Genomic DNA, 27,955 nt, shown 5'->3' with positions numbered 1-27,955 from the left:
GCGCGACGCGGACTATTTGTTACGTCGCGCCACACCACGTATCAAATAGTCCGCTTTTTGTGAGAAAAGCCATCCAAATCAGAAAAAATATGAAGAATTAAGGACTAAAACCTGGTTAATATGTATTGCTTTTGTAAGTGACCATGGTTTAAGCGGGTTAATGCATTATTACTTTTTAGCGCTCTTCGTGGAAGCAACCTTCCGACGCGAAGCGGACGGCGTGCGTTAAAAAGTAATAATGCAAACTACATCGGCCATTAACCCTTACACAGTCCGTTACATGATAACATTATTTCAATATTTCGAGGCTTTTAGGAGGTGGAGGTGCCATCCACCCAGGCTGTATTTAAGAACTGGACTGAGTGACTCCTGCTGGTTCCAAGGAGCCAAAATCCCATAGACTTCTATAGAGAAATAAACAGCTGTTAGTCAGAATAACCATTCTAGATCTAATACTTTTTTTTTTATTAACATCTTAAAATTCCTCTTGTTTTTATAATATTTTTTCTGTAGTTCAAGTCAACAAATGACCAATCAGATGCCTCCATGAAAGCACGTGGCCTCACGTCAAACGTTCAGACCCTTTGAAATGATAGGTGTGTATATTTCCAACAAGCTCACTCCTGATTGGTGGGAGTGGTTGCCATAAGAACGCTGACTCAGACCGACTCAATCCACTCGCTGCTTACTAACCTCATCGGGATCCAACGTGGAATGGAACCGCAGGCAATCCATTTTCCGTGGGATGCGTCACACTCACTCAGTCCACGTCTTGCGTACAGTCAATCATCCATCCATCTTCAGAACCCGCTGAATTCCTTTTAGAGTCCCAGGGTTGCTGGAGCCTATCCCAGCCTCTGTTGGGTGGGTTAGGGTTAGGGTTCCCCCGGAGCAGGTCTCCAGTCTGCTGCAGGGGCCACACTCACATTAACAGTTAAAGTCCATTTAGGAGTGTGAACATTTGTTCCCCACATTTGAGCCGTCCCCTGGGGGAGCCGTGTGCTGCAGACACAGCCGCGCTCGGGAACCTAAGTGCAATTAAGATTCATAAATGAACCCCAGAAGCATGTTTTTGGACTGTGGGGAGAAACTGGAGTGCTGAACGTACAAACTCCACCCAGCCGGGATTTGAACCAGCACATAGGTCCATCGCTGCCTAACATTGCAGCAAAATGGCCTGTTTACACCTCAGCTACACCGACCGAAATCTTCATAAACATATTTTTCTGACGATTACCCATCATGCTCTTTTTGCTGATATCCATTATGTCAACATTACCAATCATTCTCAGAATAAATGTTACAAATATTAAAAAGTTAGGGGATAAACAATCATCATGTTACTGTTAAGACAGTGAGTGAGAAAAACATGATTATTCATAATTGATCAGATTTTCACTTGAATTATTTGAACCATTAATGAATTCTGATTTTATTTTCTAAAAACTTTTGTTTAGAAATCTAATGCAAATAAATACATGTATGGAGACAGTTCAATGCATGTTTAAACAGTAGTCAAATGAAAGCTGTTGTTTTCAACATGTTGATGTTTTTTGGAAAAGAAATAAAAAAAGGATTTGGTAATAAAAACCCAATCGATTTGGTATTTTGTCATTTAATGACTGGATCTATTTTTATTTTTTGCATAAAAACAAACTTTTTAACATACCGGAAGTTAATTTTGTTCATACTGGGACATTAGTCACATTAATTTGTATTTATAAAAACATGTAAAGAATTTATTTTATATTTGTGGTTTGAAAGCGCTGATAGTGGATGTAGTAACAGCAGAAATCCTCTGCGCTCAGCGCGGACGGATACTCCAGTGCGACAGTGAACTTTCCTGTCCGGGCAGTCCGACCGTCAATCAACACTCGTATTCATCCGCTGGAGGAGACCAGGAAGTAGAGTCAGAGTGAGACGTCACTCCCGCCGAGGTCAAGGCGCGAGGCAACTAGCACAACTCGGAGCAAAGTCAGACCCCACCGGTGATGCGCGCGAGGCTTTTATTCAGGTCACCCCCCCAAAAAAAAAAAAAAAAATACGCGGGACACCGTGGGAGCGATGTGTCGCCGGCTTAGTTCGGGCTGTCCCTCCCCAGCTTAGGTCTCCATTCAGAACATGAGCCTTGGAGTTTAAACGAGCTCACGTGCGACCAACAGACGCGCGCGCGCGCGTGGACAGACATGAATGAACACACACCTGAAACGAGCCATGAATGAGACAAAAGGAGGAGAGGCGCGCGCGCGTGAACCCTGCCCTCCTTTCCTACAGGACGGAGGTCTCTCACGTTTCCATCTCCCCTCCTCCCTCTCCTCCTCCTCCTCCTCCTCTCTCACGCGACGAGGGGGAAGAGGAGGGTGATAGGAGAGGGAAAATGAAGTCAATTATACAAGCGCCCGGCTCCATGAAGCTCCCTCCTCTCCTGAACCACTGCCGCTGGGGGCTCAGCATGCGCCGCGGCTCCGCGTAGCCTCCACCGGGACCGCCGGCTCCGCTCTGCAGGCATGTCGGCCGACAGTCCGGACCCGGCCGCGGACAAACCGGCAGGTAAATCATTTCTATTTACGCTGATGCTGCAGCGCTGCTGCCGGTTCTATTCACGAAATCTTCTGTTTTATTATTATTATTATTATTTGAGCAATTTGCAACATTTTCCCCCATTAACTCATGTGAAGGGATGGTTAAACTTTTTTATTTCTTATTTTAAAAAAGTGACTGTTCAGTTTAGTCTACGGGGGATTTAAATCCGGTACCAGAAGATGGTTCACGGTCACGGTCCCCTCCTTCACCCACTGGTACTACGTGCTCGTCCCCGCCTGCACGCGCCCTGAGAGAAGGGGTGGGAGGGTGGGGGGTAGCCTCCCGAAAAACTTCAATGGAACGTCACCGTAACCATGACGACACATTTCTCCGCTGTCACGTTCGTTCGTTCGTTCCTCCTGCTTCCCGCTAAATCGTGGAGGTCTTTCCTTTTTTGAGGAATTTAAATGCATCTATCTAAACGTTAAGCAAATCGGGGGTGGAGGGCGTTGGGTCACGTGCGTCTACGAGTTTTTTTCCCCCCTTTTCCTTGCAGAAAGTGGGTCAGTAGATCAGTGGAGCAGCGATACCCGCTTCGTCCAGCAGAGGGAGCCACTCACTCCTGAGCAGGAGAACCCTACTAGGAAACTTCAATTAAATGCTCGAAATGACTGCGTCATAGGGGCTTTTGGGGGAGGGGGGAGGTTATATTACCTTTACAAGTATTTTAAAATGTGTTACCTCTTTTAAACGAGTAATACTTTATACTGTTTATTTTGTAGAAGCCAGTAACTTGTTCAAAAATACTCAAGTTTTTGTTTACCGGTAAATAAAGGAACGTTGATGTTTTGTTTTTTTACAGTTTTTACTGTACTGTTACTTATGCTAAGGTTTTTGATTCCCCTTTTTTACAATTTAAATTTTTTTCATGATTTAAAATATTTAACTATTATTAAAAAAAAAGAAACTAGGATGAAAAAAAAACTTTTACACACTACTACGAAACACTACCCTACAAAAAAAAAAAAACCCAAATATTCCGCTAACTCCTCCATGTGGGTTTCATAACCAAACATGTGATGGAAAAGCTACAGAAAACAAGGTTAATTTTTCTGCCATTTGTGACTCAAGCAGAAACTACCCAGATTTTGCTGCACAATAACTCTAGAATTTCACGCTTGACCTCCCTGGATGGGTTCAAAACTATAGCACTAGTGCGATCCTCGAGGCGAGCGGCGATGCTGAGCTCTGGAAAAACGAGATCGTGTCTGGGAGAGCAGTCTATAAAGAGCACAGTGGACTGAGCCGGAGAAAAGAGGGAATCATGTCATAGATTTTAGCAGTCAAAGCTTCAGAGGACTTCAGAAGATTTTTGTCTTCGTTTCTCTGTCTGCTGCAGTTTAAAGAGATTTTATTATCATGGAAATTCACAGCAACGCAGAACAAAGCTGCCCCTGTAACATATTTATTGTGACACAGTTTCAGCTACGAGAAGAAGGAAAGAGGATGGAAGAAGTAGCAGGCTTTATTTATAAAGCTTTGATGTTTTTTTTTTAACATGTTCTTGTGGCATTTTTCTGATGATGGAGGACATTTATAAAAAAAAATGAGGCTGAAAATTGCATTTCTAAATATCTCTCTACTTAAATCCATGTGAATTTGGAGCAGACGAACAAAAGCTGTTTGTGATGTGGAAAATATGCTGGGTGGGTCACAAGCTCCCTGGTCCGAGCTCTTAGCAACAGGAAGGGGGGCGGAATTACTCCGGTCCCACCCACACCTCAGAGGCAAATTTCTCCTGAACTATTGCTACCTTGCAGAAAATTTGCCTTTGAAAACAACATTATTTTAAAATTTTGGCTAAAAGCGGAATAATCATAAATAAAAGCTCGCTGGGAACGTTTTACAATAGATCAAACGCTGATTGCAGTGGGACTTTGAGTTGTCCCTGTTAAATTCAGCCCCCTTATTTAATGGTATTATTCCTCTGTTTGAAGTCAAATGGACGAAAAAGCCTTAAAAGTAACATTAATGTCTGGGAAAAACAAACTGCATCCACTGCCGCCTCGGCTAAACCTCTTTTGTGAACAAAGAACTGTCGTGGGGTCGTTCACAACTAAAACCACCTTTGCTGAGCAAATCCAAGAAATCCGAAGTATGTGGTGACACCTGAGACGACCAACCCTGCAGCAGCAGCAGCAGCAGCAGCAGCGCCCCCATGTGGCCCGGTTGGGCTGTTGCACACAGATTTCAGGTTCAAAATGCTGCTGGAGATGAAACTTGTGTCTGAATTCCCTCCCTGACTACTAAAAAACGATATCATGTGGGGCTATCTAGTGCCGTGGATTTTAAAAGCAATTCATTCCCCATGTTCACTCCTTTTTTTTTTTAAACGGCGAATCAGGACGTCATCAATTTCACAAAGTTAAAATCGAACGGATGATTTCGGACGACCATTTATGAATCCACTGTCTTCTAAAGATAAAAAACGTTGATATTTTATTTAAAAAAATACATTTAAATTAGGGCTATTAAAAAAAAAACGCAAATTTATCGTTACTGCGATATCTATATGTTCTCCGCATTTGACCCATCTCCTGGGAGAACGGTGAGCTGCAGACACAGCCGCGCTAGAGAACCATTTGGTGGATTAACCCCCCCCAATCAAACCCCTTAAAGCGTCAAGCAGGGGGGCATTGGGTCCCATTTTTAGAGTATGTGGTATGACTCAGCCTGGATTTGAACCCAAGACCTTCCAGTCATAGGGCAGACACTCTTCCACAGAGCCACTGAGATGGCCAATGCTGTTGACCAATGGGATGGCGCCCTTTTTATGTTAGATGTTCCCCTCCTGTAGACGAGGATTAACTCTTATTTAGATTGAACTGTTGCAGTGAAATGGAAATTATAGTATTGGTTGTTGTTCCGACGCATTGCATTGTGGTCTATGTATCTAGTTAGCATCGATGCACACCTGGGGCCCCCGCACCCAACATCATGTCACATAAAACGGCACATAAATCGCACTCAAAGTAGGAATAGAAATAGAACCTGAGGTGGAAAATCTGGCTTGATGATCTTTTGGGGATCCATCCACGCCACATGTCATGACCACAAAGGACGTCACCGTGGGTTACCTCCTGATCGAGGCGAGCAGCCCCACCCTGGAGGTCCCACTGCAACGACGCCATTCCACCAGAAGGGTTGGGCACTGAGTGGAGGACCAAAACACTAAAACTCCAGAGTAAAGTACAGAGAAGTAAAAGCACATACAAATAATCAAAATAATAATGGACGGGAAAAAAAAACAAAGTTGGATTTACATCCAAATGAGGTCATTTTTGTCAATATGTAACACATTCAACGAAAAATGAATCAAATTTCCTGAAGTTAGGATGTTCCAGTACATCGGTGTTTTACTGCTTTCTCATTAAAGCTTGCTGTGATTTTCCTGCTTTTGTTTCATCTAAATTGGGTCAGATATTGTTCACTGGGAAGTGATTCATGTGGGTATTAAAGGGGCCCACAATAGTGCAGACGTGTTTGTGGGTCATCTCCTGCATATTCTTCCTCGGCGGGAGCTCATGGCGTGTTTCAGTGAGGCGGCGTGTCCCCCGCTGTCCCGCAGACCCGGTCTTTTCATCAGTGCTCCCGCGTGACTCACTTTTATTGGCGGCGGATCGTGCCGAAAGCCGGGGGCGTCACTTCCGGAGTGTGGTGGTGGTGGAGGTGGTGGTGGGTGGGTGGGCAGGCAGGCAGGAAGGAAGGACTCACACAGGTGAGGAGGAGAAACGTCCGGGATGACGAGGTCAGAGGAAATCGGCCTCCCAGGCCTTCACTCCCACATCCATCATGACCCACTAAACTCCACAGCAGGGATTCAACCAAAGAATGACAACGTCACTGAAACTCCTTTTCACGGGAAATCGGTTCAGAACAAGTGAAAAACAGTTTTTAGTCACCTGGATCAACGTGTTTTCAGTTTTCACCCAAGTTCTTCCTCTCTAGAGAGAAAGCAGAGGGAGTCCTGGTCTCCTTGACGAGTTTTTATCCCGGTTTTGCCTGAAATGATGTCACAACTGGAAATATTTGATCCTGGAAGAAAGTAGGTCAGCGTTATTTGAGCAGTAAGACAAGCAGCCAGGACCCTGTGGATCCTGACGGGTCTTCTAAACCCCCCAAACGGCAGAGAGGAGAGTTGGCAACAATTCGCCGTGGCGTTTAGCCACTGCGTTCAGACCGGGATGAGACATGAATGCCGCCAGGGGAGGTGTCTGTTTGTTGTTTATGATAGGTGGACGGTTGAAGTCCCGCTCTGATCATCTTTTGATCCATTGTAAAAGTTCTTGACTACCAGGAGGCTGTTTTTAGCCCAAATCTAAAAACGTGTCATTTTCTAGCACATAGTTTCTGCAGAGCGGCAGGAGTTTATTAGAAATTTACCTCTTGAGTTGTGGGCGGAGTAAGTCCACCCCCACTTCCTGACACCCATCTGTTTACATGCTCTCCTGCTAGCTTACAGCCCCTCACAATACCAACATAGCATTAGCGGCGCAGCAAAAAGGGCCAGTCGTATCAGTTCTATCCATCAGTCCAGTTCTGATCCAGATTCCAGCTCAGACCAGGAAAACAATGACGTTCATGGATCTATTTGTCTGCAGGTGGATGCAGCAGAATGGGGCGGGGCAGGGAGCTTGTGGCCCCGCCCATTTTCGACATCACAAAAAAGCGGCGTTGTTACGTCTGCTCCTGATTTGCTCCATTTTCAATAAAAGAAAATACTCAGAAATTCAATTTTAAGCTTTATTTTACTTATGGGTGTCTTCCTTCATCAGAAAAATACCACAAGAACATGTTAAAAACACGAAAATATGATAATAATGCAGCATGATAATGCATAAACACTGGTATTTATAGTCACTCTATTGAATTTATGCAAAAAAAGTCAAAACAGTTGATCAGATTCTGGGATCGACTGTTAATATGATAAAAACGAACCTTTTTGTGGTTTTAGTTCTGTCTGAAAATCCAGATGTGACGTGCAGCAAAGAGACTGCTGTCGCCTTGACAACAGCGTTGCCCTTAGCATCACACTGCCTCCACCGTGCTCCTCCATTCTTTTGCCTGTGTGTATCTGAGATTAGGATTAGCCGACCATGTGAGAGAAATATTTGAAGCAGCTACCGTCTGTCACGCGTCTGCTGCCACATGGTCCTGACCTCTCTGACCCAGATGTTAGACTCAGATTCACCAGAGGTTTGAACGTTTCCACAGAGCGAGTCTCCCTTTCATCCATTTGTTTATATAAATCAGGAACATCTCGAGCTTTGTTTAGCCCCTCCCTCTAATGGTTGTTTGCATGTGTCAGATCGTGGCGAGGAGGAGGAGGAGGGGTCGTGCACGGCGGGATCCTCGACGCCAGCTGTCGAGCAGCCAAGAAAACGAAAGGGAGCTGTGGAGGAGAGGTCAGACGCCCAGTAAGAGCCCGCTCTGTCACGCACGCTTGGCCGCCATTTTTACCTCAAACTTCTTCCTCAAGAATGTAATCTGATTACAGGCACGACTGCCAAATGGACGATCACGTCAGCAGGTACACTCAACGCTCGTCTTTGTGTGTTGACGTTGCTGGTTTCAAATTAAACGTCGAGCCTGTTCTCCGCAGATCTGAAGGCGAGGATCAGCAGGTCAAAATGAAATGTTTCAGGTGAATTCTTCCAACCAGTTCTTCTGTGCGCTTTGATTCCGCTTCGGCGCCACGTCTAAAGCACAAAAGTTTCCTGCTTTGAGCAACATTTAGTCTTTTCGTATGTGGTGGGTCTGTGTGCCTGCAGGGAGCCTCACCGCCAGATCGAAAAGCGGCGAAGAGACAAAATGAACAATCTCATCGACGAGCTGTCCGCCATGATCCCCGCCTGTCAGCCCATGGCTCGAAAACTGGACAAGCTCACCGTGCTGCGAAAAGCTGTCCAGTACCTGAAATCCCTTAAAGGTAACCCACAATGCACCATGTGCCTGCAGAAAATGTCAGCGGCAAAGGGATCTCCTTGTGTTCACAGCTGGGGCGAGCGGCGCCTTCGCAGACTCCACCTGCAAGCCTTCTCTGCTGCCTCAGGACGACCTCTGGCACCTTCTGCTCCGGGTGAGCGCTCATTCAAGAGTTTCTTTAATTACCCCACCCCACCTGTCTGCCTGCCTCCTCACACCTGCTCTCCCTCCTCACCAGACGGCCAACGGCTTCCTGCTAGTCGTGAGATGCGACCGCGCTAAGATCCTCTTCATCTCCGAGTCCGTGTCCAAGATCCTCAACTTCAGTCAGGTGTGTTGCACCTTCACTGACCGCAGAAACGTCCTCCGGTTACCCGATCCGAGTCGGATCCTCCCGATTTAGCAAAGTCTGAAGGTCGTCCTCCTCATGGAGGTCAAATCCTTTTTGACTTTCTGTGATCTGGCCCAGCAGAGCCATGAAAGGGAAACCACTTTTTCAGTTTAATGACTCTGAGCGGGCAGATCGGAGCGGAGATTAGGAGGGATCTACTGGAAAAGCTTCTGAAGAAATCTGACACCAAAGGTCAGGATGAGGGGACTTAAGCATTCATCCAGGGCTGGATACATCCACATCCCTGTTGGTTTAGCTCTTTTACTAAATTCCAATTGAACTAAGCATTAAAACAGAGTATTACAACCACCAAAAAGGAAAAAAAATGATACATGTATGAGAAAAGTCAGAATTTTACAAGAATAAAATCAGAATTTTATAGTTTAAAAAGGACCAAAGTCTTGCTTTTTCCAAAATAAAGCTGTAATTTCATCAAAATAAAGCTTTTATTCCAAAAAAAAATGCCATTCAATTCAGTGAGATTCTAGATCTGTGTGAAAAATCAAAACGTCGTCTTTGCTGAAACATTTTAAAAGCGAAATGAAACATTTTATCTTGAAAAAAAAGTGGGACTTTCCTTGTAAAATTATGACATTTTGAAGCACAAATTTACAACTTTGTTCTGTAAATTGTTTACTGTTTTTCAACTAATTTTATGGCGTTTTTTCTCATAACTTTATTCTAGTAAAACTTCAACTTTTGTCTCACATTTTCATGACTTTGGTCTCCCAAAAGTTCAACTTTTTTCTCGTCACTTTATGACTTTTTTCTTTTATTACTCATATAATTTTTCCTCTTTCATGGTGGCTATAATACTCTGTCATAAAATAAAGTTTGACCCCAGAATAACTTGATTTCTCTTCTTATTAGTTCTGTTAATAAAGTTGATTAATTTATTAACAGAACTTTGACAACATGGATCATATTTCCTCTGAAAATGTGAAAGTTGCTCCTGAACCTTTAAAAAACCAAACACAAAGTGTCACTTTTGTCTGATGAGACAAAAACCAAACGTCGGCACAAACGCACGTTTCCAAACATGGTGGTGGAGGGGTGATGATGTGGGCTCGCCTTGCCGCCACGAGACAAAGATCCGCATTGTAACGCAGAGCGGAACAGAGGATGTGAGGCCATCTGTCTGACAGCTGAGGCTCGGCTTAAAACCAGGCGAGATAAGGATCACCGTCAGTTTTCCGTTGGGATAATTATCCCAAACACACAAACCGGCAGCAGGACAGCTGAAAAGACATCAGTCCAGGTTCAACGACGGGCCAGTTGGAGGCAATCATCACTGAAAGGGAACTTTAAAGGGCTGTAATAGATAGCTGCCCCGTGAACTTCATGAATTTGGACAAAACTGTAAAGAGGAAAGGAACCGATGACCTCCACGGCTCACTAGGAGTGTGTTACGCAGCGTCCAACACTAATGTTCAAAAGCCTTACACCATAGTGTTAATGGGAGGAATTACATTCTTACAATAGATAATCCACGATAGGTGACGTCTGCAGAGTAGGTTTCTAGATGTTTTAAGGCTGTAAAAAGTCTCACTGCACACTTTATCCTCTTTTCTCGTGAACATTTTCACGCTTTTCTCTCAAAGTTCACGCCGTCATGGAAAAAAAAAGTCCAGTTTTATTGAATAATAAAACAAAAATCTGATTGTGATCGAAGATTTATGCAACTCTGAGAAACTGAAGGTTTTTCAGCCAATCAGGACGCAGAACAGGGTGCGCCCTAGAGAGAGAGAGAGAGAGAGAGAGAGAGAGAAAAGACTTGCAAAACTGCACTGAAACAGTCAAACTGTGAAAGGTAGTAAAACTGCTTCTCAGTTGGTCCACCTCCCTGAAGAGGGGATGGGAGGGATTGTCCATGATGGTCCCCAGTTTAGCCAGTAGTCTGTCCCCCACCACCTCCTCCAGATTGGCAAGCTTGGAGCCAAATATGCTCACTGCGCTTTAAACGGACCTTTTGAGACCGGCAGACCATGACAGAGCAGCTGCATCTATACAGAGACTCGATGACATACACGGGGATTCTATTTATCATCTTTAGTCATTTAGGTCAACATTGGATCATTCAGAGATCCTGACCGGAGAGTTTGTTGCACTGAAAGTAAAGGGGCTGAATCATTTTGCACGCCCAGTTTTTCAGTTTTTTATTTGTCGAAAGAGTTTTAAATATCCAACTTGTTGTTGATTCTTCACAAAAGATTACAGTTTCATATCTTTATGTATGAAGCCTGAAATGTGGGCAAAAGGTTGAGAAGGTCAAGGGGGCCGAATACTTTCGCAAGACACTGTATGAAAGAAGAACTGTGTCCAGGACTGCTGCCATACGCAAAGACCTGCACGAGCTGCCTCTCTGTGTGGTTTGGTGTTTAAACTCTTAAAGTTCTTCAGTTTCAGAAAACATAAACGTGCTTTAAATGGAATCAGAGGTCATGTCAACCAGCTCAGAGATGTGTTCGTCTGCAGTTGGATCTGACCGGCCAGAGCTTGTTCGATTTCCTCCACCCCAAAGACATCAACAAAGTGAAGGAACAGCTGTCGTCCTCAGAGGTGCTCCCTCGCCAGCGCCTCATCGACGCATCCAGTAAGAACGCTGGCAGGAATCATTTGCTGTATGTGGTTAGTAAGCAGGAAGTCCCTAAAGTCTGGAGTCGCCTCTGTGTGTAGCTGGAGTTCAGATCCCGGTGGAGGCGCCCGTCCGGACGCACCACATGTCCACCGGAGCTCGCCGATCCTTCTTCTGCCGCATGAAGCACAGCCGGGTTGCAGGGAAGCACGAGGACAAGCACATTCTGCCCAACGCCTCCAAAAAGAAAGGTGAGTGGGGGCCGAGGCCAGCTCCTCTCTCCGCAGGTGAAGCGTCAGGTTGTGGCCCCTGTGGCGGACATGTGACGGTTAGCTGAAAGCCGCGCTGCTGCCGATGGGGAGTGAGATAGGGAGGCATGACCGGACCGGCCGATGCTTATCGACTGATCCCAGCGGAGCAGCTCTGAGGTTCGCATGACCAGCAGATGCTCAGATCCAGCTCTGCTACTCCGCTCTGTGAGGAATTCTGGGTAAAACACGCAGGCTGTGAAACTGGGAGAAGCCTTTGCATCATGAACATTTATCAAGGTATTGAATAATGATCACTATGGCTGAAATGCTTGAATCCTTTTGATATGAAAACAAATCAAGTAACCTTGAAATAAGTAAGGTGGTTTAATCTGGTCCTAGAAAATAAAGATCAGATTGTTTGGGCAGTTTGACCCCCACCACATCCTCAAAAAACAACAACAAACAAACCCGATGACATCACAGCTACGGAGCCCCTAAAGGACCAGTTAGCACTAACTGTTTTTCTTTTTCTTTTTTACTTTTATTGTTTTTTTTTTGTTTTGTTTTTCGTACGCAGCAGCAGAAACCGTCAAAACAGTGAATGCGGCCAAAAATCTCGAACGGGAGCTTACATTTTTTGGAAACTTGGCATCTCCAAAGGAAGTTTTGAAATTATTATGGGATGGCCACACCATCTTCAGCTGGGAAATTTCACATTTTATGGAAAACTTTGGTTCAAGAAATGTCACGAAATTTTACACTCAAAGATTAAGTCTACAACCACCACCAAGGTTCGGGTTGACCTTTGACCCCTAAGGATGAGGCTCCCATCTTTAATTTTCCCCCCAAAAATCCCCTTAAGTACCAAAATAATAATTTAAACTCCTCTTAGAGTTTTCTATCCGTCACCTCCGGACTCCTCGTCCATCACTGGGAAGCTGCTTGAGGAAGAAAACCATTGGAATTAGAAGTTGTAGAGTTTGAACGGCGATCGCGTGGCGAGCTCGCAAAAGTGGCCTTCCCCGTTGCTTGCACATTGTTAACAGAAATATTGTGAACATTTAATACCTGAATCGTTGGCTCAAGCTGAATGAAATAATATAACAGACGATATCAACATATAAGGAATGTGGGCGTGGTTAACAAAAAAAACCGCAGTTGTCAAGGAAATCCAAAAATTTACTTTTGCCGTTCCTTCTAACGATTACATAGATCTGTTTGTGACCTCCAGATGACCAAAACATAATATGGTTGCTATGGAGATAAAACCAACGGAAAATCCGCCATTTTGAAAAAGGTGTGAGGGAGAGAGTGAGGGGCATGTAGCAGCCGATGGGGGTAGGTGGAGGGGAATGGCGTCTGCGGACCATACAACGCCACTCGCTGCTTTAATCGTATTCGTGACTCTAGTTTGTTTTTCAATTAAATAATGTCAGAATCCTGAGATGTTTAGAAGCTTATTTAAATCACAAAACTGTTATAAATCTTTGCTCAGCATTTAAAAAATTGCTTCAAAATCTTTAGCTGCCAATTAAATTGCTGGGAGTCTCTGTTGTATGGATAACAATATGCTCTGAACTTTTTCCTTAAAGATAAAATAACATTTATTCTACAAATAAGAGAAAACGGTGCAACTAACAACCAAACCTAAAGGTTTGGCGCCAACCTGTGGCAAACCTGAAGCACTGCACTTTAGTTGCTGCTCTTAAATAAATGGACTTAAATCACATTTTCCTGTTAACGTTGAAAAGAAAACTTTATATTTATTACAATTTAAACCTTAAATACATGTTTACATCAATTTTGTCTGAGAGCTTAAATAATCAACATCTGAATTTCAAAAAGTCAATCTTTTGCATTTACATTTGTGAATATTATAAGAATATTACATGAAAAATTAAAAAAAAGTTTCAAAAGCAAACAAAATCAGCCGAAAACATAACTTTTTACTGAGAAATACATTTAAAGTTTGTGACTGACACACACTGAGCCTCCATTAAAGCAGACTTCTGTTTATTGTCAATTAGCATTTCTTTTTTCAAAGAAAAAGAAAATTGCCAGACTCAAAGCAAAAACACTAATCATGAAGACAAAGTTGTGATGTTTAGGAGTTAATAACATTTGTAAATGGATCTACAGATCAAATCTAACAACAGTAAACTAATTCTGATTTAATACAACTTCTTAAAAAAAATTCCTCTCTGTTATTTAAGTGACATTTACTTTGGATCAGTTTGATACTTAGATCTGCTTTTTGTGATGCAAAGGCATGAAGAAAATGTAAAATAATAAACTATTAGTTTAAATATGATTACAACAATGTTTTTTTAAATTTCAGTTTGAATTAGAAGAATACAAATTGGACTCACGTGGACTCAAATGATATAAGTTAAGATAAGCCTTTATTTATCCCTTGATAGGGAAATTCTTTTGCCAGCGGCAAAGGGACATTCATTGATCTGTACTAAGCAGTTTAAAGTGTCAGTAATTTGTAAAATACTGGAAGTTTCCTCATAAAAATCATCATTACATCATTTGTTACAGAATGGTCCTATATTTACAAAGGAACCAACACCCAGGAATTTCCCTTATGCCTTCAATGGGAACAACGCGGTCAAGAGAAGCAAAATAATCGCCTTCTCATCCTTTAAGAAACAAAAAAGGAAAACTCTAAGTTTGTGAATTTAGAGCAAAAAATGTACATTCTTAGAAGAAGCCTACAGCTACTTTCTGGATGAACAAACTTTGCAACAAATAAGGAAAGTTAAACTTGAACTACATCAATAAACTACACAAAATGATGCTTAGAGTGGCTTGGTCACAGTAACAAATCTGGCAAATATTTCGCAAATCAGCTCAAACTAAACAAAGAAAAGACGATTATTTGATCAGTCATAGATCACATGGTCCCGTTGCAATAAACTCTGTCTTTAAAAACTTTATGCCAATGTCTTGCCTCATCCCAAATTGACCCTTCTGACTATGATATTAGTATATTTTATATACATTATATACATTTTATAAAGAGTTCTGGCCAACTTGACAACAGAAATTAAGGAAAACAATTATCTACCTCCAAATATGAACTCTGCAAACATTATTTTACTTCTGAAACCTGGGGAAGATCCCACATCACCATCCAGCTATCGACCCATATCTGTGATTAATGCAGACCTCAAAATAATCTGCAAAGCTTTGGCAGGAAGGCTGGAGAAGGTAGTGTCTTCTCTCATACATCCTGACAAAACAGGCTTTATAAAGGGTCGACATTCATCTACCAAGATGCACAGATTAATCAACCTCATAAAATACATAACTATCAATAACCAAGAAGCAACCATTGTGTCACTGGATGCAGAAAAGGCATTTGATCGGGTCAACTGGAAATTTCAAATAGCCACCTTGAATAAATTTGGCCTTGAAAAATCCTTTATTTACCAGATTAAAATATTATACGCTTCTCCTAACGCTCGTGTCAAAACAATTGATCATCAAGCTTTAACTTACAAAGAGGTTCCGGACAAGTCTGTCCACTATCACCCTCCTTATTTGCACTCTTTATTGAACCTCTAGCAGCTGCAATCAGGCAAAGCCAAGATATGGAAGGCATTCAGACCAGAAATGTAGAACATAAAATAAGTCTTTACGCAGATGATGTTTTAATATTTACTCCAAATTAGCAAACTTTCATTTGCAAAACCATCTCCCTAAGTAATACATTCTCCCAGGTCAGGGGTCGGCCACCTGAACCTCTCAAAGACCCATTATGATCGGTTTTCCCACTGAGATGAAAGCACAGGGAGCCGCAACAATAGGGGTGTTGGAAAAAATGTTTTTGCCGATATATCGCAATAGTTCATTTGGCAATACTTGCATGGATTCAAAATGTTGTCAGGATAATTATTTAAATATTTATTTTAATTATTTTTATTCTTTATGAGCGTGATGTTTCCTTTGATCTTTTGTCCATTTTCCACAACCTTGAATAGACTTTTCCATCTTTCATAACAAATTCACTTTGATGCAGACTGCTTTCTATTTTTTTTTCTTTAAATCCAGTAAAGAGTAAAAAAGAAATTATTAATTTTATGGATGACAACTAGTTTTTATTAGGAAGCAGCTGTCAGTTTGTCTGGAATCACAAGCGGTGAGTCCAAGCCCCGCCCCCGCCTCTCTACCTGTTCATTGTTTTCCCCCGCGTGCACGCTGGAGGGGGGCTCCAGTGTGTTCTACACAGACAGAGCAACATATGGTCATCATAGCAGCAAGGTGACAGGATAGTGGGGGCGCCCTGACGCAAATTTAATTCAATTTACGCGGAAATGGGTGGTTTTAGTCTAAGGGGGAAAAAACGGTGTTAAAGGCACCGTGACAATCTGAGAACGTGATAGTTATTTTACAAAAACTCAGAGAGCCGCAGCACAGGGAGGAAGGAGCCGCATGCGGCTCCGGAGCCGCTGGTTGCCGACCCCTGTCCCAGCTGTTGGAATACTTTTGATCTAAAAGCACAATTCTGCCAATTAATTGCAACTATCTAAACCCATTATCTATTATACTACAAACAGTCACCTCCGCCAACCACTTGGTTCAAATCATTAGACTCATTTATCTTCCAATTCCTTTGGAAAGGTAAACCACACTGCTTCCTGTCTGCTTCATCCCTCCTCCTAACCACAGTGTAGTGATGGACAGATATCTTAGTGTCAGATTTTCACTCTTGTCTTTCAACATTTGTCTTTCCAGCAGATCTAGCATAAAGGCTGTGAAGCATAAAGTCATAACCCCCCCCCCAAAAAAAAAAGAAAATCACATATAATCAAGATTTAGCTGGATCTTTTTGATGTCTCATTATAATTTCTCAGTTTTATTTGTTTTTTCTTGTAAATGTCTAAAGCAATTTTCTGTTTTGTTGGCGCAACGCTTACTCATATTGAGTGTTGAGCATCTTTGTAGAATTGTTTGTGTTTCCACAGATTTTCGGTTGGATTCAATGACTGATAATCTGGTCCTGCAGGTTCCTTGAGACCAAACAACTGTTTTTCTGTCTGAATTCCAGTCAGGCACAAACCACAATTATTAGTTTCTCTTTCATGACCAACTTCCAAACGGTTGGCGGAATTGAAGGGGACGCCGTCCATACGTCACTACCAAACCCGAGTCCCTGATTGTTCAAAGTTCAGCTGGGTTCGCTTTCAACGGGGCGTTCAATGGCCACGCGTTTTGTACGCAGAGCTTAAAACTGTCTTGGGTGTAGCAACACATGAACGCGAGAATTTTGAACGTGGAAGCCTGAAAGGCACATTGAAGTGCGTTTACGTGGACTTTTCATGGGAAGTGGCTGCCTGCTGACGGCGGCGTGAACGTAGCTTGCAATGAACGTGCACTTGTCACTTGTACAGCACCAATGGGCTTCTTGTGCTGCCTGCAGGATCTGTACCACATGCTTTTGTCTCACCTACGTCACCCTTATGTGTCACCTGTCGCTTGCAGCATGCCATAAAAAACTGTGCGCAACATTTTTTCTCTACGGGTTCATTTTGGCCTATGACTTTGATATTTTGTGCGAGCTCCGTACAGGTTTGACCATTTCTTTCCAGCTTCCACCCATAAGGACAGTTGTGACTATAACAAGAGGTACACACAGGAAGTACCTGTCCTGTTAACATATTGTTGTAGAAAGTAACACACTTGGCACAATTTTTTAACAAAGTTCTGGCAACCAACATGAAACATTTCGACTCACATCTCTTTGTCCCACATGAACACAACTGCATTTGTTCCACACATGATCACAGTGTTGTTGCATGTCTGTGGCTTGACGTGTTTTACAGTAAATGTTCATTCTTTGTTGTCGTTCTTTGTGGCAAGACGCCGTCCAGACTTTAGATTAGGAGGCTGCAGAACACAACGCCTTGTGAGGGTGAGAGACGGGCACGTTGTACGGATGACGTCCCCTTTAAATCATGGAAGTACCAACCGTTTGAAAATTGATCCTGGAGGGGAAACTAATACTTGTGCTTAGTGCCCGACTGGAATTCTATTACACCAAGTCTTTCATAAATCAGAATGGAGCCGTAAAGTAAAAACCAGGCTTTAGACTGAGAGACTGCAAAACAATAAAACTATTAAGAAAGACAGATATTAGATTAACTGACCATTGAAAAGCAATGAACAAATACTACATGTCCTGTAAATGCTTTTAAACACATTACTAATGCTTGTTAATGTCTTATACTTGTATTATTACTAAGAGACTGAATAGAAATATATTTTAAAAGCAAATGGGTTCATTGCTTTAATGATTGGAAATTCAATGGGAATAAATCCCTCCTCGCTTGTGAATCGGTCTTTCTTTCTGCGCTCGCAGACGGTTACAGATACTGCACACTGCACTGCACCGGATACATGCGCAGCTGGCCGAGCGGCCAGCTGGACCCAGAGGGCGACACCGTCGACAAGGAAACCTCCAGCATGAGTTGCCTGGTGACCATGTGCCGCCTGCACTCCCACGCCTCCTACCAGGCCCCCAAAGACGTCCGCGTCAGAGCCACGGAGTTCGTCACCCGCTGTGCAATCGACGGCAAGTTCACTTTTGTAGATCAGCAGTGAGTTTCCAGTTTCTTCGCATCTTTGCATATTTCTGTGGCCGACACAGTTCTGCTGAGAAAGGAATGGCAGAGAGAGCAGGACCAGCATGAGTTTTGTCCGTTCGACCGTCAGTGCAGATAATCCTTTCTGTCTTTGCCGTTGTTTCTCAGACGACGCTGTGCACCTTGATGGCATCACATGAAATGCTCTTCTCATTTTTTGGAAAGTAATTACACACCTTTGTACATATGTGGCGGGAAGCACTTCTTCCCAGTTGAGACCAATGAGTTTGGTCCTTGCAGCGGAGCCAAACTGACATGTTTCAGCAGCCGCAGCCCTTCCGGAGCAGCTGAACTATCTCTGTGCTTTTTTTTTTCTTTTCTTTTCTCCCCCAGAGCCACGACCGTTATTGGGTATTTGCCTCAGGAAGTTCTCGGCACGTCTTGTTACGAATACTTCCACCAGGACGACCTGCAGCACCTCGCAGCCAAACACAGACAGGGTGATGAAGAACACCGCCTTTTTACTCAGCAGAGGAATCGCTTTTTCCACCCGATTCTGACTGTAGAGCATCTTTTTGTTTCACAGTTCTTAGAAGCAAAGAGAAGATTGAGACGCAATGCTACAAGTTCAAAACAAAACACGGCTCCTATGTCTCCCTCCAAAGTCAGTGGTTCAGCTTCACCAATCCGTGGACCAAAGAAGTGGAATTTATCGTGTCTTTAAACAGGGTTATCTCGTAAGTATCGCTTCATTCCTATAGTCTTTTGTGTGAAGTACATGATGGAGGTCGGCTACTGGTTTCCACCAACAGGGGGCCTGGTCGCACTGAAGACGAGCAGGCGGGAGCCTCAAAAGCACTTCATGGTAAAAATGACCCGCAGTTCTAACGCAATTCGTTTAGATCCTAATCCTTAATGGACTTCATTTTATGTTTTCCCAGAAGAAGCGAAGACATTGAGCGACATCCCCGGCCTCGCCGACAGCGTTGGCACCATGATTTACGCAGGAAGCATAGGGACTCAAATCGCAAACGAGCTCATCGACACCTGCAGGTACGAAAACCACGGCAGGCAGAACGACGAGGCTTTTCACCCAGGAACCCATGTCCTAGTTCAAATCCCGGCCGCTTCCTTCCTGTGTGGAGTTTGCATGTTCTCCTCATCCACAGTCCAAAAACATGCTTCACAGGTTGATTCTAGAGCAGGGGGGGCCAAACTGCGGCCCGAGGGCTGGATCCGGCCCGCCTCCATGTTTGGTCCGGCCCACTGAACAATATCAGAGACCCGTGTTTGTTTGTTTTGTTCCTGAAACCCTAAAAGTCTCTGTCAAAGAGAACAGAAGACATTCTTTCTTTTCTATGTCGCAGTTCATCTTTAGCTCGTTCTTTTAGAGCGACCATGCTGCTTTTTTTAACTAGAGCACCCTGTTCTGTGTCCTGATTGGCTGGAGACCCTGTCAATCAATCTCCTCCGTGTCTCCTGTACAGAAACGCGGAGCTCTTCAGATCAGAAATCTGTGATCGATCAGATCTTTGTTTTCATTCTAAGATCCTGGACTTTATTTCTAGGAAGGTTTGAGAATTTAAACAAGACATAAGTGTGAAAAAGTTCATGTCTGTGTGAGAAAAGTGTGTTTAGGCTGTGAGGAGTTTTACTGTCATAAACGTCTGGAATCAGACTCCGTGGATTTCACAGATCACGGTTATTTTTAGAACATAACTCCTGCAATAAACGAGGGAACTCTGTTCTGGTGAAAAGGTAACACACATATAAGCTTAGCTGCAGCAGAAGACATAGAAATGTGTTTTTTTCATTATCCCTGATGAGAAACAGACGTGCAGGACACAGCTGCTCAGTTTTAGTGCAAACTGAGACGTGAGGAGCTGCAGCCCTAAAAGTCTCAGCGGGAAAATGACAGAAGAGGATCCACTATTTATTGGTTTTTCTTTTTAATGTGTCGGTATATTTATCCTGAATATTTTTCTTTGAAAATCATAGAAAGTGTTATTTGGTCATTGTTTTATTTCATAAATAATGTTATTTATTTTATTAAAAGGATCATGAATGAATGAAACTTTATTCATGTAGCACTTTACAACTCCTTGAAGGAACCAAAGGGCTTCACCATAAAAAATTGATCTAAAATGGGAACAAAAGTTTTAAACCAAAAACTCTAGAATATTCTGTTTTAGAAGATAATTTTCAATCCAAATGTTTTCTTCTACATGTTAAATTATTCTCACTTCATGCGACTGTGGCGACTTAAAATAATTGCCCACCCCTGTTCTAGATCATCTCTCTGGAGTGACTGTGTCTGTAGGCCTGCAGCAGACCGGTAACCTCTCTACCCCGTCTTCAGGCAACGGTAGCCAAGATAGGCTCCAGCAACTCCATGATCCTAAAAAGGATTAAGTGGATTTGGAAAATGAATAGATTGATATAAAATCATGTAGAAATTGTTATAAATCCTTTAAAGTCCCACTGCAACTATATTTTTTTCTATTGTAAAATTATTTTAACTGTGATGATGCCGTTTTCAGGCAAAACTCCAAAAACCCGTGTTGTTTTCTAGGACATAGTTTCTGCAGAACGGCAAGAATTCATTAGAAATTCCTCTGTGAGTTGTTCCAATATGTGACAAATGCTACAAGAACACAATTTTCATTGGAGTGACTCTTTAAAGTGGTTTAAGTTCAGTTGCTTTCTTCCTCAGACAGGAACTACATTTTACTAAAAAGTTACATCATTCAATTCAACTCTATTTATTTAAAATTAAGTGCCTTTTTACAGGAAATAACCTCATCTTCTTATGTCTTTCTTTTTTAACTTAAGTTACCACTTTAAATTCAATCAAACTTATTTTTTGTCACTGAAAGGTGCATTTCTCACATATGCATAAAATCGTGGGCAGCATCTTCAAAATGTTTTCTTTTTTAATTGTCTCCATGTGAATAAACTGCAGCTTTGGTCCATTTTTCTCAGAGCAAACTCGTCTCCATCAAGCGGTGCTTCAAGTCCTTTCGGCCCTGCGCTGGAGAAATGTCCGCCGGCTAGTAAGAGCGCCAGTGAGCCGCCGCCGGAGGCAGAAGTACTTCCTGTTCAGGTCTGGCTGTGTGTTTTTTAAACACAATTTAGAAGCGGGGATCTACATGTTGTGTGTTCTGACGTAAGCGCTGGATCGTTTCAGGCGAGCAGAGACGAGGAAGCGGGCAGCTCCTCCCAGTCTCAGTCGGGCTCCAGGACAGACGAAAGTGTGAGCGGTGCAGCGTCGGAGAACACAGGTGGGTTTGATGGAAGCCGTCAGAACTATGAAGGTTAAACATACAGAACCACAATGGCTAAAACCTCCCCAACAAAAAGGCAGAGATCTACAGATCATGAACCCCCCTTCCTCTCACACACTCAGTTGTTAATTAAGCTACAAACATGTAACCCTCCTGTTATGTTACGGGTCAAATTGATCCGTTTAAAAATATTTGAACATGTAGGGAAAATAGTTCAATTTATCTTTTCAGTTTCAAACTTCTTCTGCTTGCCTTAATTAGTGCGATTAACATATAATATAAAATTGGTTCATCTTGCATATTTACAACCCCCACCTGCATGTTATATGACATAGATACTGTTCGGGTCGATTTGACCCAGCAGTCAAACTGGAGGTACAAGGGTGTTGGAAATGTCAGAGTATTTCTTTCTTAGCAGCTGTGAAACATATTTCACCCCAAACACACATACGCACAGACATTTCTGGTTCATAGTGCATATATGTAAAACAAAATTTCTATTTTATGTTTCAATGTTATGTAAAACTATTGTATTTTATATGTTGGTCTTTCAAAAGTAAAAAAAGTTTGAACATGTATATTTTTAATGAAAAACGAGTGAATTATCTAATAATTGAACCACAAATATTGATAATATATAAACTATTCACACTGCTTGTTAGTATTATTTTGGATAATTAAACATGCACTAGGTCAAACTGACCCGGGAACATAATTTCTGTTTCTCACAAATGAACATATCAGGAGGGTTAATAGATGGTTCTACAGTGCATTCCAAAGTATTATGCAAATTGTATTTAAGTGTGAAAAAGATCGAATTCTTTCTTTTTCAATTAAACTGGATGATATTGTGCCTCGGGCTCTTTGGATCATCGACATCAATCTCAGACACCTGTGATAATTAGTTTACCAGGTGAGTTCAGTTAAAGGAAAAACTACTAAAGAAAGACGCTCCACATTATTTAGCAGACCAACATTTTTAAAAGGAAAAGGATCTCTGCTGCTGAAAAGTGTACAGTTGTTAAATGCCTTGGACAAGGTATGACAACTAGGGATGGGAACAGAAGCCCCATGAAGCCTCATTGGGGTTCATGTAATTGTGCCGGAAAAATGAACCACCCATTCAGGGCTTTGAAACCACACAGAACAGCGGCATCTGGTGGCGGACTGGTTGTATTTCAACATACGTTTCAACAAAGCTCCTTGTAACACTTCAGTGTGGAAATAATGATGACAAAACGTAAAACAGAAAAACTTTGTTAATGATGATAAAAAAAATGTCAAACAACACAACATGTGACGCTTTCTGTGAGAAGTGCTTGACACAGCAAAATACATATCACATGAAGAAAAAATACATGCAGAAAGAATATGTATAGTGCTAGACTTGAACCTAGAACCTCCGATTGTATACGCCATTGACTATTCCACTGAGCTATCTCTAATCACAAGAAAATGGCGTGCCATCAAAGATTCATTGCAGTGTTTTTTTTCTATACACAACGTTCATGATGTAGTGCTTCATTAGGAAAACCAAGTTGAAACAATCCTGAGCCACAGAACGTTTTTAATGGGAGCCATGGTAAAGTGCAATGAACTGATGCTGATTCCAATACAGGGGAAACAATGGAACTGGTCGGGGAAACGTTCAGGATTCATTTCAGATTTCTAGAGAATAGCGCGCCCAACTGTTCAAAACACAAGTGACATCTGAAGCGTGGTTCGACCGAACGAAGCATTTGGCACGTCATACGTCATCCACCATGTGATCTGCGCTAGTTGACACACGCTGTGCCGAAACACTCTGTTTCATGAAAGTGAACCGCGCAGTAGTGGCGTCGTGTCAAACGGGCCATCCCTAATGACAGCCTTCATGAATGACACTGCACCCTCTCATAGCAGCCAATGACTACCTCTGTGATTGGCTGCTATGGGCAGAACAGGAGATAAACCCGTGGTGTGGCCCCCATCCTCCCCTGACCTCAACCCTATTGAGAACCTTAGGAACATCCTCAAGCAAAGTATCCCTGAGGGAGGGAGGCATTTCACATCCAGACAGCAGCTCAAAGAGGCTATTCTGACGTCCTCCAAAGAAATTCAAGCCGAAAGTCTCCAAAAAGTTTAACGGTTTTAGGGATTGTGAAGCTGCTGAAAAAAAAGCTCTTATGTTCATTTGGAACTTGACCAATGAAGATGTTTTTGATTAGAATAGATGTTGATTTGAGTAAATACGACCTCCAAATGCAGCAAACTCAGCGGAGCTTTTCAGGTCCACAGAAATCTGTGATCGATCGGATCTTTGTTTTGATTCTAAGATCCTGGACTTGATTTCAAAGAAGGTTTGAGATTTTAAATAAGAGAGAAAAGTGTGAAAATGTTCATGTCTGTGTGAGAAAAGTGTAGAAAGTGGGCAGTGAGGAGTTTTACTGCCATAAACGTCTGGAATCAGATTTAACCGATCACGGTTATTTTTAGAACCTAACTCTGTTCTGGTGTAAAGGTAACACAGATATATGTGTAGCTGCAGCAGAAGGGATGTGTATTCAATCATGTGAGAGGGAAAGATGCACAACTCTATGATGAATCATGAAAAATATCTCCCTTTTAAAACCAGCCTCTAGTGGTAACTTATGGAACTGCAGCATCTTATAGCAACCTAAAGGAGGGGGTTGTTTTGAAACGCAAAAATTCATTATTTCGGGCTGAAAAAACACAATTTCATAAGAAGTGCAGCTCGGACAGCTCAGGGTCTGTGAGGTTACTCTACAGCAAATAGCAGCAGGTTTGGTGCTGAACAATGTCATAGAAACAGCTTTAGTGTTCGCAAACTGAAGCTGATTTAGCACCGACTGCTCAAATATAAAGTGTTTTTTTCCAAAAAAGCAAAGCAATCCTGGATTTTTTAACTAATTTTCTATGTTATGTGTGTACGGTGTTATTATTATTTATTATTATTTTCCAATTTGTTTATTTATTGTTTTCAAAATCTGAACAATTCAGACAGAAAAAAAACATTTAAACAATTTAAGCAAAAAAGCCAGAGGATGCAAAAGGATATCAACCCCCCCTCCAACCCCAACATTCAACTTTAGACGCCCATTCAAGTAAAAAACAAACAATAAAAAAAGATACGCAGTCAATCAATACATACAAGATGATAGACCTGAGTATTTCCACTGGTCTTTCAGTCCAGTGACCATTTTGTTTCTGAGCAAGGCATTAAGGAAGATTGCTTTCATTGAATGCTTTGTCCCTTTAAAAGTGGAGCCTTTAAGTCTGCAGGGAGATGGTTTAAAAATTGAGTCACTGTGATGATGAATAAAGGCGTAGAAGGAGGTCATCTTTACTGTCATTTCAAACAAAACCTTTCTGTTCCTCTGATCTTTTGTTGAGAACTTGTTTCATTCCGACTTTTTCTGGATTTCAGGCGAGTCCTCCCAGCTGGACTTGGAGATCATGGGGGTTTCGGGGCTGAGCAGCTTCAGCAGCGACGAGGCGGCCATGGCGGTCATCATGAGCCTGCTGGAGACGGACGTGAACATGGGTCAATCGGGGGACTTTGAAGACCTTCACTGGCCTTTCTAGAGGGAGCTCAGCGCCCCTCCGTTGTGCCGTTTTGTTTGTTGCCATTCGGCGAGAGCCTCACAGTCCAGTCAATCGTCTGAAGACTTACCCGGCCTTGAACTCATTAGACTGGCGCCAAAGGCCGCAACTTTTCATACTTGATGACCGCTGGGAAGAAGCTGATAGGAACTGTTGAGTCTCCCCTGACGGTCGCCTGGTTCTTGCTTGAAGGAAGGCGAGGTTAAAGTGCCCCTGGAGCCTGTGGTGGCCCAGTGTCTTCCTCTGAGACATTATCTGAAGGGGCCCGAAGCCACGGCCTACTGCAGCAGAACAATGCGTCTGCTCTGCTGGCCTCGGTGACCACGATCCGACTGCCATGCGCACTGCTGCTAGAGAAACCCTCGACTCTCCCGCGTTGTGTTCAAAAATATTTGGAACACATTCATTATTAGTGTGTTACTAACAGGACAGAACAGGAGAAGCATTTCCCTGAACAGCCTGCAGTGCTAATGAGGCTAGCTCAGGGCTCTGCAACTGTTGACAGTGAAGGAGCCATTTGGTTCAGTTTTTTACTGATCTAAACTCAGCGAGAGCCGTTAAGTCCCAAGTCATCGTTAAAAAATACTCTGTGGCCATGAAGCCATTCATTTATAACATGCAGATTTTAAATATCAACAAACATTGAACTATAACGGGGTTATATTTTTCTACAAATAACTTCTTTTGCTTTTGCCATCAGCACATCCAAGTTCCTTTCAAAATAAAATCCAACAAAGCCAGCAAACGTGGCTTTTTCCGTCATTACGGATGCATTATCCTGTTAAAACCTGACGACATTTAGAAATTAACCAACACTACAAACCCCTGACTTATTCAAATCATCAGCCTTTGGTGGATCAGGCTCCTGTGGTCTGACAGTGCATCCACTCCAACCGTAGTCCGCCCCTAAAAATCCTTGTAATGTGTGCGTGCAGTGTGAGTGCACAAAGGAAGTGACGATAACACAGAACTGCAAAACAAATCCGCCGCACTAAAAAGACTGAAAAGCCAGACGGCAGGAGGTGGAGGGAGGCACTAGGTCCTCAGCGGGTCCCAGCTTGTTTAGTGCAATATGACCTCCAACCGAGCGAGTTTCTCCCTCTGTTAGATCATCCAGATGCACTTAGTGGTACCTTCTTCTTGACATTTCTAGAATCCAACACTCCTCTGTGACCACAAGAGCAAAGAAAACGTGACGTGGAAACTCGTTATCCTTGATTTAGCTCTTGAGAGTTCAGAAGGTCAAGAGCTACATAAAAATATGTTTCTGACTAAATCAAGAAAACAGATCAGATGTCCAAAAAACAGCAACTTAACCGTATTTTTCCTTTCCATTTGCTTTGTTAATTAATCTTATATCTAATCTATAACTGGGTTTTACGGCAATGGTTGACATCCTTTCTTTTAGTGAGACCCCAGCTTCTTGAATTTTTTTTAGATACATTTTATATTAAATTGCACAATACATCCGATATAATCCCAAAACTGTACAAAAAGGCTAATTCCAAGTCACTTCCTACTGCAAAAATCATATAAATTGAGAAGCAAACAGTTTTCAGGTTATCTAACAAAGGCCAAAGGTTAAATACATATCCAAAAACAAAGCAAAGACGAAAACTGTTATAAAATGTCTAAAAAGCTTCACTTAACTGGATTTATTTCAAAGTTTGTAACAATTCTGTGTTGTTTATTTTAAATGAAAGATTTCAAAACTAATATTTTGAAATCTTATCAAATTATGAGTGAAAACTGTACTGATAAGGGGGTCTCTGTTATTCCTACATCATTGTTATCATTCGATGTGATTGGCAAACACATCAACGAGTTCAGACCGCTAAGGGTTAAGTTCCTGTTTTTGAGAATTTCAGACTTAAACATATCAGTTTTAGACAAAAATCAAATGTTTAGCTGCAAACTGGATGAAAACAGTTGCAGAGAAAACAAAGGCAAAGGAATTTAACCTAAAACCTTTCAACTTGATAAACTTTAGAAGGATGAGAAATGTTCGTAGTTGGAGGGTTTTGGTTCTCTCTGATGATGAGAGATGTAAAGTCCTGCTTCCTCAAGTCTTATCTAAATCAGGTTCATTCATGCTAACAGGTTGTGTTTGCCATGGAGATGATGGGGGGAAAAGCAGTTATTCTCACCCAAACACCATGACCCCAGGAGAAAAGAAGCTCAACGGAGAAATGAACCCCTGTAGACAGATACTAAAAGTGAAGGCCGAGCTGTGTGTGGATCTAACATGGAGTCCGGCTCTGAAACACTCCAGAACCGTCTGTGGTTCTCAGAAATATCATGTGACTGAATTGCCTCATGCCGTTGTTGCTTCTGACAAAGGTTCTGTTGCAAATCGACAGTTCTGATGGTCCCTGCTGTCGCCATCTGTGCCGTTTGAAAATGGAACCTGGAGCCCTCGGATCACAGCCCGCTTTCAAAAGACTAAATGTTTGCCGTTTGTAGGTGAAAACTCGTCAGACATCTGCTGTAACTAGGAATGGAAGTCCATGTGAACGACGGTAAAATAGTTTGATAAACTGTCAACGTTTTTTTTTTCATTTAAAGCTAGACTCCAACATCTGAATTTGTCAAAGATGGACTTGTATAGAAGTGACTGAAATGCTGACTGTGGTGCTTCGGCAAACTAGTTTTATGTACAGCTTTTGCAAAACTGTTCATCAACCAACTGGAGTCCACAAAGACTTTAAAAAATGCAATACTGAATAAATTTTTATACAAATATCTGTCTTGTC

General features: G+C 42.4%; 1 protein-coding gene across 2 annotated transcripts; it reads left to right on the top strand.

The window, feature by feature from the left end:
- Positions 1 to 1,569: 1,569 nt before the first annotated feature.
- LOC101175041 (aryl hydrocarbon receptor nuclear translocator-like protein 2) lies at positions 1,570 to 27,955 on the top strand. Of its 2 annotated transcripts, none has more exons than XM_020714150.2 (17): positions 1,570 to 2,550; positions 7,892 to 8,000; positions 8,081 to 8,113; positions 8,186 to 8,227; positions 8,355 to 8,512; positions 8,580 to 8,662; positions 8,747 to 8,839; positions 11,375 to 11,492; positions 11,576 to 11,725; positions 18,093 to 18,330; positions 18,709 to 18,815; positions 18,902 to 19,052; positions 19,128 to 19,180; positions 19,260 to 19,368; positions 21,298 to 21,418; positions 21,503 to 21,596; positions 25,027 to 27,955. In XM_020714150.2, the coding sequence occupies exons 1-17, from the start codon at positions 2,508 to 2,510 to the stop codon at positions 25,182 to 25,184; spliced, it is 1,860 nt and encodes a 619-aa protein (XP_020569809.1). In that variant the 5' UTR covers positions 1,570 to 2,507; the 3' UTR covers positions 25,185 to 27,955. The 2 variants fall into 2 exon arrangements, with proteins under 2 accessions (XP_020569809.1, XP_004082967.1); XM_004082919.4 differs by having other exon boundaries at positions 1,576 to 2,550; positions 19,257 to 19,368.

Source organism: Oryzias latipes, chromosome 23 (assembly GCF_002234675.1).
Source record: "Oryzias latipes chromosome 23, ASM223467v1".
Lineage (NCBI taxonomy): Eukaryota > Metazoa > Chordata > Actinopteri > Beloniformes > Adrianichthyidae > Oryzias > Oryzias latipes.
The sequence above is the reverse complement of the archived record's forward strand: the minus strand, read 5'-3'. Positions and strand labels throughout refer to the sequence as shown.

Bases quoted from the DNA above. Each gene is read 5' to 3' on its own strand.
- LOC101175041 (XM_004082919.4), top strand. From the start codon at position 2,508: ATGTCGGCCGACAGTCCGGACCCGGCCGCGGACAAACCGGCAG. The intron at 11,493-11,575 runs GTAAGAACGCTG...CTCTGTGTGTAG, and splicing joins GCGCCTCATCGACGCATCCA to CTGGAGTTCAGATCCCGGTG. The intron at 11,726-18,092 runs GTGAGTGGGGGC...CTGCGCTCGCAG, and splicing joins CAACGCCTCCAAAAAGAAAG to ACGGTTACAGATACTGCACA.